Source organism: Rutidosis leptorrhynchoides, chromosome 4 (assembly GCF_046630445.1).
Source record: "Rutidosis leptorrhynchoides isolate AG116_Rl617_1_P2 chromosome 4, CSIRO_AGI_Rlap_v1, whole genome shotgun sequence".
In the NCBI taxonomy this organism is placed as follows: Eukaryota; Viridiplantae; Streptophyta; class Magnoliopsida; order Asterales; family Asteraceae; genus Rutidosis; species Rutidosis leptorrhynchoides.
This window is the reverse complement of record NC_092336.1, coordinates 411,190,756-411,205,972: the sequence shown is the minus strand read 5'-3', so window position 1 is coordinate 411,205,972 and position 15,217 is coordinate 411,190,756. Positions and strand designations below refer to the sequence as shown.

General features: G+C 34.1%; 2 protein-coding genes across 2 annotated transcripts in view; one reads left to right on the top strand and one right to left on the bottom strand.

Annotated features, from left to right (window-relative positions):
• LOC139842009 (uncharacterized) overlaps window positions 1-12,039 on the bottom strand; it is a 61,874-nt gene extending 49,835 nt beyond the window's left edge. Inside the window, exon 1 of the mRNA XM_071832190.1 lies at window positions 11,893-12,039. Coding sequence (XP_071688291.1) covers window positions 11,893-12,039 — 147 coding nt within the window. The remainder of the gene's footprint in view (window positions 1-11,892) is intronic.
• A 1,687-nt stretch (window positions 12,040-13,726) lies between these two features.
• Window positions 13,727-14,832, top strand: LOC139842008 (uncharacterized). The gene is made up of 3 exons (XM_071832189.1): window positions 13,727-13,869; window positions 14,274-14,295; window positions 14,395-14,832. The coding sequence occupies exons 1-3, from the start codon at window positions 13,727-13,729 to the stop codon at window positions 14,830-14,832; spliced, it is 603 nt and encodes a 200-aa protein (XP_071688290.1).
• The last annotated feature ends 385 nt before the right edge of the window (window positions 14,833-15,217 follow it).

Genomic DNA, 15,217 nt, shown 5'->3' with positions numbered 1-15,217 from the left:
GGTAACACAGTAACTGATAATTTTAACTTAGCACAGAAATCTAGGGACATAAAACACCTATTGGCACCACAATCAAACAATACGCGAGCAGGTATTGAGTTGATTAGAAACATACCGGTTATCACTTCGTCGGCTGCCACAACATTCTCAACCGACATCAGAAAAGCTCTAGCCTCTGCTGTTGGAGGGTTCTTCCTCTTCTGCCCACTTGAGGCAGTTGACCATACAGCTGATGCCGAACGCGCCCCTGACCCTGCCCCGGAACTACCACTCTTCGACGGACAACTAACTGCACGATGCCCTGGTTTGTGACAAGTCCAACACACACTATTCGGATACGGACATGCTGAAGACTCATGCCCAACAACACCACACTTTAAGCATCTTCTTGTAGCCTCAGAACACTGACCACTGTGAGAAGATCGACACGTGTGACACCAATTCCCTTTACCTGATCCAGATCCAGTACTACTCAAATCCTTTACCCTACGATTTAAACCCACTAGACTTCTTGGATTTAAATCCTGATTGACCAGATACTTGCCCACCTTGTTGTAGCACATTACCAAACATTCTGTTTCTGGCGGCCTGAACATCACTTTCTACCATCTTAGCCATCACAACAGCTTGAGATAACGATGTAGCTGTTCTAACAAAAGTTCGATACTCTGGCAGAATAATATTAACAAAATGCTGAATGCGAGATGCTTCGTCTGGCACCCATTGTTGTACAAACCTCAGTTTATTCATAAACTTCTCTACTACCTCATTGATTGTCATTTGAGGTGTCATCTTCATTTCAAGAAACTCAGTCTTGATTCGGTTCATATCAATCAGATTACAATACTGTTCACACACCTTCCCATAAAACTGCTCCCATATGATCATACTCACTTGCTCTTTCGGTATACTGGAAATCAAAGAATCTCACCAAATCATAGCCCTACCTTTCAACAGTCTACTAGCATATGTTACCTTCAGCTCGGGTTCACACTGACACGCTTCAAATACCCTTTCAACTTCTCGCAACCAATTGAGAGTTACAGTCGAATCAGTACTTCCAGAGAACTCGGAGGGTTTGCAATCAGGGAAGTTCTTATAAGTACATCTTTTGGGTGGTTGCATGTAAGGTTGATGGAACATTTGCATTTGGTATGGATTCATCATCATGGGATTTTGGTAAGTAAAGGTGTTTTGTGGTAGCATATAATATTGGTTAGGTATTTGATTCTGAAACTGGTTCTGGGGCACATTAGGTATCATTTGGGATTGCGCGGTTGGGAATCCAGATGGTGTATCATCATTTTCAGAATGCCTCGCCAATTCAAGCTCGTTAATTTTGTCCTCGGCCTCTTTTAGCTTGCTTTCTAACTGAAGGATGTAACTATTCTGATCATCATCCGACTCAACACCCTCTTCTGGTGCTCTGAATGTTCCAGGGTTGGATGGGCCAGTTGCTTTTCTATCAGCCATACCTGTGCTACAAAACAGCTCACACAAAAGCTTAGTAGATAACAGTTAGTTCAATCACAACTAACACACGTATATCCTATTTTCACTTAGCCCCCACTCCCACAGACATGTTTGACTTGCCTCAGGGTTTGGGAACAAAATACGCGCACGTATTTGCTGCCAAACCATGCTCTGATACCAACTTGTAACACCGGCAATTTTTTTTTTTTAAACACAGCAGAAGACTTTATTAACAAACACACTATAAGTCGCGTCATTACATTAATCTGAGTAATTAAGTTTAAGTTTACACAATGTTGTTACGTTATTACAAAACATGATTTAAACAAAAGTCCACATCAGAGTAGGGTTGTCAAACATGTCTTCTGCATCAGCACCCATCCCGACTAGCAGTACCTAAACCTGCAAGGGGAGAATATGTGGGGGCTTAGCGCACCTCTAAGTGAATGGAATCTATCTAACAGATATAGCTTAAGTCACACACAAGCTATATACTAACAACAACACATGCTAACTACCAACTAGCATACAATAAGACAATACGAGGATCGGCAACTTGTACGAGCACACGACTCCCAGCTGATCGGGCCTGAGTCTACCGATAGTCCCTGCTACTCAATTCACAGTATAATTATCCAGATGCAGGGGATGCATCGTTTACACTATACTTTACAATCAGTAGCCTATGGACCCAACCTCCCCTAGGCACGGTTGACCTCATACGGACTCTAACCTCACCTAAGTACGGTCTCGAGTCCCCAGTCTCCCTAGGCTCGACTGGTGCCATTCACACAGTGTACACATAATTCACATACAACATCGGCATACTATATTATTCTAACATGGTAATTTCTACACTATGCATGGTAAAAAAAGTCAACCACAGTAGCATGATATGCTACTTAAACTCTATAAGGAGATAGACCCACTCACCAATTACCAGCAACTGCTCAGTTATTATTTCTGAGCTTCTTTCTTGTCCTTATAACCTTGTTAGAATCACAATGACACAAGGAACTTTTTGACACCAAAATCAAGCTTCAATTCGAGATCAAATGATTTAGGGTTGAGATGAAGATGGTGAAGTTTAGGTTAGGTGAATGTGTGAGTGAGAGAAAAGTTCAGGAAACCTCAAGAAAAGAGCTGGTCACTAGCTCTTATTTGTGTTAAAACACAATACCCCATCACACACGGGTATTTACCAGTTATCTGATATCTTCCGCACAAGATTAGGTAACCCAAACGAGGTCCAATTAAAATAAACAAACCTGTTCTGGGACCCTTGTCACAAACTGGTTTCAATACAATTATAACAAAATACTAATAAAAATACTAATAAAATAATTAATATAAAAGCACTTAAAACTAAGCACAAACCCTAAGGGCAAAATATGCAACTTACAACTAGCCCGGGTTTCAGTCTGTTACACGTTGAATTACATGCATCTTCATTGTTTACATTAGCAAGTGTTTCTCTTTCAAACTCACAAATTATACAAGCATTCAAGAACTCTTTCCCAATACGATTGGATAAATTCGAATTTACATTATTCATCGCCGAAAAACACCTCTCAACCGTTGCGGTTGCAACAGGCAAAACCAATGAAAGTTTAATAATCGATACACCAAAGGAAAATATAGATGTTTCCTTGTCTCTACCATCACTCTAGCAATGTCACCAATACTAATCAAGTTAGCAAATTTTTCATCTATTCGGACATTGTGATGGTATATGTCAAGTTGTTCTTCAAGCTCCATAATCTCCACATTATTAATATCTTTTGGATATAAGTGACTTAACCTTAATAACTTCGAAGCATTAAACATTGAAAATGAATCATGTGGGTTTAACACCAACATACAACTAAGTAGCTCGGTACTAGCTTCACAAAAGCAATCACCAAATTCTTGAATTTGCATATCCACAATAGTGTTAAAACACTCAACTTCATAATAATGTTGATTAGTGAACTTCTCCTTTTATCTTCTTGAATTAACATAATCTTCATTCATTATCAACATTGGGATATTATGTTTCTCACAAAAAGAAGATATTTTCTCCAAGAGTTATTCAAACCCCATTGATCTTAAATCTCTTAATATTTCTTTGGTGGACTCGAGCAATAAAATCGTTTCTAAGATATCTTGATCTTTTCTTTGAATACGTTTCGACAATATATTCGCCAATCCTAAAATGCGCAATATTAGATGCAAATAAAACACAAAATTAAATGATTTCAAATACTTCAAAAGACCATGTGCTTGGTTATGTGTAGAACCGTTGTCCCTTCCTTCTTAACTTATTCGAGGACCTTGATAATCGATGGAAACATATCAACCAACTGCAAAAGTGTTTTATAATGAGAATTACATCGTGTGTCTCCGGTTCATATAAGAGAAAGCTCTGGATATAATCCACTCCCGGTTTTTAATATACCACTACCAATTTCTTTTTATACCCTTTCTTTCTCCGTATCTAACAACATATCTTTCCGTTTACAAGAAGCACGCACAACATTTATTAAAATGGCTAACTTATCAAAGAAGTTTACTATAGCCAAATGTTTTCTTACGACTGCTAAAACCACTAATTGATGTTGATGAGCAAAACAATGTACATAATGTGCCAAGTTATTTTCCTCCAAGATTTTTGCTTTTAATCCATTGAACTCACCTCGCATGTTGCTTGATCCATCGTAACATTGATCTCTTAATTGTTTCAAACTCACTTTGTGTTTAGCAAAAAAAAAAAAAAATCAATGGAAGATTTAAGAGACAAAGAAGATGTCTCTTTTACATGAACAAGACCCACAAATCTTCCTTTAACAAGTCCATGTTTATCAACATATCATAACACAGTAGCCATTTTGTCCTTTTTGGATACATCACTAGATTCATCAACTAGCAATGCAAATAAATCATCACCGATTTCCTTAAAAATGGAGTCAAGTACTTCTTGTTTAAAACACTTAACAACATCCTTTTGAATTCAAGGAGACACCAATTTATTATTCGCCGGAGCTTTCGATAGTTTATGGAGTTCCTTATCTCGACTTAAGATCAAGTTTATTAATTACAAGAAATTTCCTTTGTTTAGAGACGCTTCTGTTCCATCATAACCAAAAAATGGTAAAGCATATTATAAACAATACCTACAAGCAAAAACAGTACCACTCCATCGAATTCGATTATCTGCATTCATCATTTCATATTGTTTATGTAAGGCAGTGAAAATAGATTGCATTGGTCTCATTAATACCTCACACTTTTGTAATGCTCTATTATGAAAGCTATTAACAAGATCGACATGATCTTTAAGTCTATTGCTCTTATTTCAACTATTAAATCCTTCTGTCACAAATGCCTCATTACCTCCTTGTTGCCCAATTTTCTCTCTAAATAAATAGAAACACATGCAAAATGCTCTATCCGCCTTAACACTATACTCTATCCAATTGCTAGATTTATCGAACCAAGTTTAGACAAAACATCTACCGTTTATTTGGAAAATTCATGACCACGTGGTTGAGAAGGTCCTCTAATCAAATATTGTCTTCTTATATCATCTCTTTGATTCGGATTATATTACAAAATTCTTGGTTTATCAAACGGATTCCAAGGAAGATTATCCATTTCAACATCATCAATAGGCGTCGAAAAATGATGCTTTTCTTTTAAGAAAGTTCTGCATATCTATCAATCAACAAAAGAATCTTATTAGTTAATAACACTAAAATAGAAACATATAAGTCTTCTGTTTAATATTTTTTTACTTGACCAAATACTAATCCTACTCTTGCAATTGATTGAGAAGCATAATACCTTTCACATTTTTTTCTCACGTAAGACAGTGTAAGTTTGTATGGTTACATTAACATTTAGTGCTACCACTAAGTAGTTGTTTTGATATATAATGGTGTATCATATGGGTTACACGCATAAAAACATCATTTTTATACGGAAGAAACACTCGAAACACACAAAAACAAAAGTAACCACAACTTTTATTAAATAATTAGTTCAGCGTTCTCCGGTCATAACATGCTGCCCAACGTCATGCGTAAGCCATGCAGGCAGCTTCTGTGCTTAAGCCCTTAAAATAAGCATGTGAGCAACACACATGCCACGTTAGCGCCAATCTCATAATTAGTCAGACATACTTCACATAAACCAATCAAACATCATTTGACACGTGTATCCGAAAAGCTCGGAGGATCTGTGCCTATAAATAGTTCCTCGGGTCATCACATAATGAGATGACCCGTTCTAATCCATAAGGATGAATACAATAACATATGATTACATCGCGAGGTATTTGACCTCTATATGATATATTTTACAAACATTGCATTCGTTTTTAAAAGACAACTTTTCATTACATCGAAAGTTGATAGGTATGCATCCCATTTCATAATATACTCAAACTATAGATGACTTAATCTGTCATTTACTTAATAATGATCTTTATTGAACTCAACGACTTGAATGCAACGTCTTTTGAAATATGTCATGAATGACTCCAAGTAATATCTTTATAATGAGCTAATGCACAGCGGAAGATTTCTTTAATACCTGAGAATAAACATGCTTAAAAGTGTCAACCAAAAGGTTGGTGAGTTCATTTGTTTATCATAATCCATCAATTCCATATTTTTAATAGACCACAAGATTTTAATTTCTATTTTTCATAAACATCATCTCGTATCAGGCATTTCGCACGGCATAGAGATAAAAGTCATTCATACGAAGTATAAACACTTGGTAATCGACCTTAACAAAATGCATCTAGAATATCCCCCGCATACCGGCATTCCACACGGTCATGCAAAAAGCATACAAACATGCCACTCTTTTAAATATGATGGTTGTGTACACCTCACAAACAGATCATATCTTTTAAAGCTGGCGGTTGTATACCAAAATCGAAGTACTAAAGCAGTTCAAATTCTCTGACTGGGCTTGTTAATGCCCATAGATTTATCTTTAGGATTCGCGTCAATTAGGGGCCAGTTCCCTAATTCTTAGATTACCAGACCAGAAGGGGTGATATCCGGTGTACTCGTAACTCATTTCGTAGAATGTTTTTAAGTACTTGTGTCTATTCCGTCAAACATTTATAAAAGTAGCGCATGTATTCTCAGTCCCAAAAATATATATTTCAAAAGCATTTAAAAAGGGAGTAATGAAACTCACAAAACTGTATTTCGTAGCAATAATGCATATCACGGCACTGGACAAGTGCAAGGTTGGCCTCGGATTCACGAACCTATATTAAGTATATATATTTATATGTTGGTCAATATCTTGTCTAGCAATTTAGGTCAAGTCGTAGTGTATCACAATCCTAATGCTCGAGATTATCATGCCAAAGTCAACAAAAGTCAACTTGACTCAAAATGATTTCCAAAATCTATACTTGTTTATTATATAACCTAAATATAGTCATTTTAAATATATTTATCAGATTAAAGTAAATAATAAAAGTCATTTATTAATAAAAAATTTATATTAAAGTTTATATATGATAAAAATATATTTTTATATATCTTAAGTAATAAAATTTATGAAGTTCAATTAATATCGTAAAACTATAGTGATAGGTATTATTAATGTAATTATATTACGCGTGGTAAAAATATCTTTGTATCCCATATTTATTTGAATAAATAATATTGATAATAATAGGTAAAAGTTGTATTATAATAATAATAATTATTGGTATCCTACTAATAATAATAACAATATTTATATTTACTAATGATGATATTAATTATGATAAATGATAATTCTATTCATGATAATAATAACGATATTTTTAATATTAACAGTAATAATAATAATAATATTTTATAAAGAAAATAATTCTATTCAAAATGATTATTAATAATAATACTAAAATTATAATAATAAGGATATCTTATAATAACAATGATATTTCTATTAAAAATGATAATTTTAGTAAAATGATAGTTTTAATATTAATAATACTTTTAATAATAAAAATAATGATAAAAATAATGAAAACGATATTTTTATTTAAGTCAATGTCTTCCTAATCGATTTGATTAATAGCTTTTAGTCCTCTTTTATATCGCATTCATAATAATGATAATATTAGTGGTCATAATAATTAGATAATACTAATATTAATAAATATTATAATAATATTTATGATAATACTAATAACTATTTTAATGATGATAATAATAATAATAATAATAATGATAATAGTAATAATAGTAATGATAATGTTAATAATAATCTTAATGATAATAACGGTAGTAATACTAATAAAAATGATAATTTTTAATAATAATACTTATAACGATAATGATACTGATAATAATAATAATAATTATTAGATAATAATTATAACGACGATAATAACGATGATAGTAATAATAATCATTTTAACAATAAAATATACTAAAATTAATAATAATTCAATTGACTATATCTTTTAATCCGTTCATCGAAATCACACGAGTTCTAAATGGAAAGTTCTTAATTTTTCGCTAGCTTTCCAACGACATGCATATCATATACCTTATCTCAGTAGTATATGTATCTAATTCAGGATTCAACATAACCTATCTAACGACAATATCAAACGTACAAGCATACATAATCCTATATACTCGAGCACTAGTCAGGGATACACTAATAATATATAAAAGTTAAGTTATGAGTGCTCACGTATCAATATTGTGATTCAATATTGCAGGAAAGTACGTAGACGCAATGGAGATGATAAATACTAGATTGACCTCACAATCATACCCCCGATCCATACCCATAACATCCATAGCTATAACCCATAATTTCCTTAGCTCTATCCCGCTCGAAAAAACCAGTTTGAAATAACTCGCTCATGACCTCGTCGTAGTATTTTATGTATAATACTAATAATAATAATGCTAATACGAATAATAATAATATTAGGATTAATAATAATAATAATATTTAATAATAATAATAATAATAATAATAATAATAAATTTTATGGAGTATATAGATGTATGTGTGTGCAAAATGAACTGAATTCGATCGATATTTAAAGGATGTAATCACCACCTAACCCCCCATGAGATCGCATGGAAATTAGCATGTGTGGCCATGCGATCACATGGCCTTGTAATACAGCTCATATTCCTTGCCGACACTTATTTGTGTAATGTGAATATTTATATTTATTATTTAATATATAATATATTTAATCTTTAGAATTAATTAAATGTTATATTATATTCTCGTGCATAGTTGATTTGTAATTTTTACACCGATGAATTGTACGTTGACGCTCGACTTACGTACCGATTTCGATTTTTCGAACGCATTTTCGTACGCTTAGAAAACTGGTACTTTACGTTTCGTGTAATGTACCTTTATCAATAACAAGACTTAAATCAATGAAAAATTATCCTACTCAAAGTATAATTTATTCATTTGAGTGGTTTGATCATTTGCTTCTATAAATCGACGTCTCGTTATTTACCAATATATATTATAATAATACTATTTTAAATCTAAAACGTTTTACGAATAAGTTAATATTATATTTTATCACTTTGTAAAATAATGATATTATTATTTAAAAATATAAACTTATATATTTTAGAAATAGTTACTTACTAATATAATATTTAGTTTTTCAAAAACTAATTATATTTCAATCGTTTAAATATTAGATATTATTATATCACCTTACGTTTTACGCTCTAGTACATAATTTGATATGATTCAATTATGCGCCAACGTTTAATTTAACTTCTCAAATGTTCTAATTAACATATCTATAAATCAATCGAATCAATAAACAAGTGTTACAATCGTTTACTTAACTTATCGATATTCATTTTCTAAGTTATCTGTATTCCCCAATTTTATTTTACATTAAATAATATGAAGGTTAAATAGTCTATCTTATCAAAAGTCAAGAGGCAATTATTGTAAGGCATGTATTGGAATTCAACGGGATTTTTCCACCAATCTGTCTAGCTCTCGCTACTTGACACTTTGTCCTTACTCGAAGATCACTTTACCATTTATTTCGAATACCGTTAAAAAGAAAGGATTCCTAAATCAAAGTGGACCTCTCAACAGAGACTCGTAATAATATCACAATGTAATTGATAAATCAATGATTTGATATTATCTTCCAATTTTGTCGTATATACGTTCATGTAAAGTATTATATCTAATATTTTGTTTACGTTTTCAAGTTATAATATATATATACACATATATATACAATCATATCCATTTAATGGTTAGTGAATCGTCGGAATTTGGTCGAGGTTAAAATGAATGTCTGAATACAGTTTAACATTCTTGAGATTTAACTTAACAAAATTTACTTATCGTGTCGGAATAATATGAAGATAAAATTTGGTCGGAAATTTTCGGGTTGTCACACATAACATCATTCAGTTACTTGTGGCAGAGAACCAACTTTCTCTCTCACACAGTACTTACTCACTCTAGAACTCACCACTTAGCAACGACACGCTACACAGACCACTTCACAGTTTAGTCCCAGAAGATTGATAAGGCCACCCCACGGTGAACTTGTCCGTGATCCGGGTCTGCAGGGATTTTCCCTAGGAAAAACATCAATCAGCAACACACCTCACCACGTAGAGCAATTCTAGTATTGTACTGGTACATATTAGCCGCTAGCTGAAAAATAGTACTAACATATGGCGCCATCCGTTATAAAGACCACTCAACCAAGAAGAGCGAGAAACACAATAACAAGAAGATAGCTCCTATTGAAGTCAATATGATGCACAAGTGGAAAACCGGACAACACTTGGAGGATGTGTGTTGATTTTACAGATATAAATAAATCTTGTCTGAAATATAACTATCCTTTACCAGATATTGATTGGAAGGTAGAATCTTTGTCTGAATTTCCTTATAAGTGCTTGATATGACTACAATGGACGGTTGAAACGGATGATTTTATTCATGCGGTGTTGTTAGGTCGCAGGACGTCAGGCTCGGTGGAACAAGGTAGCACACTGGGGTTTCATTTAATTTATATTGTGCGGGGACTAAATTTTCTTTTAATCTTCTAATGTAGAAGGTGTAAGTTAACCTAGGGTCGTGTTTTGGAATGGTTTAACGAATTGAAGATCAAGTGGATAATTGTCTTTTATTTAAATTACCTGGATAGTAGTTGTTTTAAGCTAAAAGTCCTAATTGCGGAAAAGTAAATAAAGTGGGAGGATGTCCTGAGTATGCAGATCAGGGAAATGTTGACCAAGATATTAGTTTGAGCTAGGAAAAGGTAATTATGTTGATATTAAAGCTTATAATTGAAATGGTGTAGATCTGGTTAGATGAGCCAATTACACAGACCTACTTACCTCTAGATTCTCAGAGTTCTCGTTGAGTAGTGAAAAGTATGTCACGTGGTTGTATAATTGAAATGTAACTATACCTCGGAGGTTATCCTTAGTAAAGCACTAGGTTTATTAGTGAGTTGAGTACTAATCCTAACCTTCGTTATCAGTTTGGTTAACTGAATAACAACGTGCCGTGTTGATTGAACACTGATCACAAACGGAAGGAGTCCGTCGGGTTAATTTGACAAAACCTTAAATGAAAACTAACAACCATTTCATTATACTAATGAAATCAAACCAAATCAAACATTCTACAGCATTAAGGTTGATATACTGAAAGTAAAGCAGATAGAAACATAACAGATACCTAAACAGTTAATATGACTTAATCCTAGGGCAAGAACATGCAATAGGTTTGGGTCATACAGTCAGGGAACTAGCTAGATCTTAGCAGCTCCTAAGAGGTCTCTTTGGAACAGTCAATAGGCATACTAGGTCATTCATGTCTCAATTCCTAAGTTCCGTGTCCTAAAAGCGCATTAGATGCCTCTCGGGAACTCCGGCCATACCGAGTTTATAGAATCTTCAGATATAGTATAACTAGGGGTCTTAATCCTATGAAGTAACTAAGTTCATATAGGTGGACAAGCCCTGATCACAACCTAGGTTGATCAATTCTTAAGATGCTAGCATACAAATCTATCAGACTCACAAGTTCAGCATAATAGCAATAACCGTACTAATTTAACATAATTACACCAACCCAAACTTCTATCATGGCAATATACAGATTAATTAAGCTATCATGGTAATATCGGAACTCATTATTAAACATAAAAGGTAAGAATACATGTTTAATACAAAAGACAAGCATTTCGGATAAAAACTTGAAAAGGCTGAAAAAATCTGTCCGAGATCGCAGGGACTCGCCGGGATATCCTCCGAAAAATAAAAGCTAAGCTAGCTACTGCTAAAAACTAACTAAAACTTAAAAATTTAAAATGAATTGTAAATTAAGTGTGTGTTGAAACGGATGGAAAGAGCCATTTAAATAGACTTTGATTTTTGCCTGCAAACGGCTGGCAAGCCGTTTTGCAAGTCGTTTGCAAGTGCCGTTTGCCAGACCAGGCCGTTTGCTGAGGCCGTTTGCTGAGGGCGTGTGGCAGGCCGTTTGTGAGCCAGGAAAGCCGTTTGGTAGGCCATTTGGAAGGCCCATTGCTTGCCTGGTCAGTTGAAATTCTCTGGATCGTAACTTGATTTCTTGTCTTTCACCGTTTTCGCTCTAGATTCTTCATTTTAGCTCCATTTTACTTGATTCTTTTTGCATAGCCTTTGTAATAATTCAATCTACAAAATCAACTGACAAAGCGATTATTTTTGCGATAAAGTTTGGAACTTTATGGGTTTTAGGGTCCAATATTGGGGTAAAAACGTGACTTTCTGGCCGATATCAAATACCACACACTTAGCTTTGCTTGTTCTATCAACGTGTTTTTGACATGGCATTTAGAGAACAAATTGGCAGAAATGTAAAAGCTTATGTAGATGACATAGTGATCAAAAGTAAAATGGAAGAGCAAATGATTAGAGACATCCTTGAAACTTTTGGTTCATTACGAAAAATCAGTATGAAGTTAAATCTTTAAAAAAATTGTACTTTTGTTGTTGAGGAAGGAAAGTTTTTGGGTCATGTAGTCACAGAAAGAGGAATGAAAGCGAATCCTAAAAAGATTCAAACAATTGAAGAAATGACTTTACCAAAAACAAAAAAGGAAGTGCAAAGTTTAAATGGAAGGCTTGTAGCAATGACTAGATTTTTATCAAAAACAACAGAAAGGTCATTACCATTTATGAAAGAATTAAAAAAATTTCTGAATAAAAAGATTTCGTGTGGACAGCGGAGGCCGAAGAAGCTTTTCAAGAAATTAAGAAGCTCTTAAAAGAGTTGCCAACTTTGATTGCACCAATTGCAGGATAAACATTAGTACTTTATATGGCAGTGTCAACAAAAGCGATAAGTTATGTTTTAATAGCAGAACGGAGCGGTACTCAAATGCATATATATTTTGTTAGTTAAATGTTGCAGCAAAGTGAAGTGAATTATCCATCAATTGAAAAGTTAGTGTATGCTCTAGTACACACTGCTAGGCGATTGAGGAGATATTTTCAAGGGTATCCAATTTTAATTCTAACAGATCAACCAATTAAGCAAATTTTGAAACATCCAGAGTCATCAGGACGATTAGCAAAGTGGGCAGTGGAATTGGGAGAATTTTGAAACATCCAGAGTCATCAGGACAATTTTAAGATTAATTTTTCCCCAAGAAATGCAATAAAATGACAAATTTTGGCAGATTTTATCTTAGAAACAACTGAAAGGATTGAGCGATTCAAAAAGCCTAAACGAGATGCTCAATTATGGGAGCTACACACTCATGATGCATCAAGTGAAGAAGGAGTGGGAGACGGATTAGTTCTTACCAATCTAGACAGAGAAGAACATAGATATGCACTCAAATTTTGTTTTTATGCGTCCAACAATGAAGCAAATTATGAAGCTTTAATTTCCCACTTGCGCATAGCAACATAGATGGGGATAAAACATTTACATGCTTATGTTGATTCACAGATTTTAGCACAACATGTAAATGGTGCATTTGAGGTAAAGGGTAGTTCCATAAAAAGATATCTACAATTGGTTGAAAAAATTTCAAGGAATTTTGAAAGTTTGGAGGTTGTGAAAATATGATGAAACGAAAACAAGAAAGCAGATGTGTTGAGCAAATTAGCAACGTTAACATTTAATCATTTGTATTAGAATGTTTTGGTGGAAGTCTTAAAGTAAAAAATCGATAGATGAAAAACTCTTGGTTGCAACAATAGAAGAAGAAAGACCCTGTTGGATGACCTCGTATTTTAAGTATTTGCAAGATGGAACGCTGCCAGCGGATGCCACCAAAGCAAGACGGATAAAGGTAAATGCTCTGTTGTACGTTCTGGAGAATGGAGTACTTTACAGGAAGTCATTTAATGGCCCAAATGTGAGGTGCTTAGGGCCACAAAAAGCAATGAATGTAGTAAATTAAATGCATGAAGGATTATGTGCACAACATTCTAGTTACAGGACTGTCGTGGCACGAATTATGAGACAAGGATACTACTAGCAAACAATTTGCAGGGACACGGCAGAGATAATCAAAACATGTGATGCGTGTTAAAGACACGGAACAGTTCAACATTTACCAAAGTATGATCTAATTTCAGTTTCCTCTACGTGGCCGTTTTGTAAATGGGCCATTGATACTGTGGGGCGATTCCCACGAAGTGTGGGAAATGCACGATTTTTGATGGTTGCAATTGATTCTTTCACCAAATGGGTAGAGGTGAAAGAGTTAACGCCATAACGGGGGTGAATATGAATAAATTTATTTGGAATGATATCGTGTGTAGGTATGGTTTACCGAATGAGATTGTAAGTAATGATGGAAAGCAATTTGATGAGAATACATTTAAAAGCTGGTGTGAATAGCTAAGAATTACACAAACATTTACTTCTGTTGCTCATCCACAGGCAAATGGCCAAGTTGAAGTAACAAATAAAGAAATTGTAGTCGGCATAAAGGCTAGACTTGGTTTAAGTCAAACAAGATGGGTTGATGAAGTGCCATATGTTTTGTGGGCTCACCGCACAACGCCAAAACAGAGCATGCGTGGAATACCGTTCAACCTAGTATACACTAAAGCAGTAATACTAGCAAAAATTCGTGTACCTACACACAGAGTTTTAGAATTTGATTTTGAAAGTAACTCATCCATTTTGCGAGTAATTTTAAACTTGTTAGAGGAAAGGCGTATTAGGGCTACAATCCGTCAAGCAGATAATAAGCAACGAATGGCAAAGTATTATAATAAAAGAGTAAAGCATGTCCAAATTGAAGAGGGGGATCTGGTTCTAAGGGATAATGAAGCAAGTAGGCAAGCAAAACAAGGAAAGTTGGGACCACGATGAGAAGGACCTTAGAAGATTATAAAAGCACATATGAATGGTTCCTATACCTTTGCAGTACCTTTCGGTGAATAAATGCAGAGAACATGGAATGCAATGAATTTAAAGAAATTTTATGCGTAGTATTGCATATTCAAATAGCCTGATCAACTATTTTGAATATGAGATGCAATCAAAAATGTAAAAATTTCTATAAGTAATAAGAAATAAAATGGTTATTCTTATAGCATAATATTCATATTTTTATCAAGCCGAGGATTTTTTAATTCAGGTGACACAAAGCTGTGTGTCATCCCTGCCCACTGAAGAGAAAATTATTTCGCGGTGGCAGAAGTCCAATCGTAAACAAAAGGTTGAATCGGTAGCGGATGACGTAGACTCCGCTGAG

What these genes read in the sequence shown, in the direction of transcription:
- LOC139842008 (XM_071832189.1), top strand. Translation starts at nt 13,727, where the DNA reads ATGACCTCGTATTTTAAGTATTTGCAAGATGGAACGCTGCCAGCGGAT. An exon ending in TTTAATGGCCCAAATGTGAG is followed by an intron (nt 13,870 to 14,273) that starts GTGCTTAGGGCC and finishes TATCGTGTGTAG; the next exon opens with GTATGGTTTACCGAATGAGA. An exon ending in ATGGTTTACCGAATGAGATT is followed by an intron (nt 14,296 to 14,394) that starts GTAAGTAATGAT and finishes GCTCATCCACAG; the next exon opens with GCAAATGGCCAAGTTGAAGT.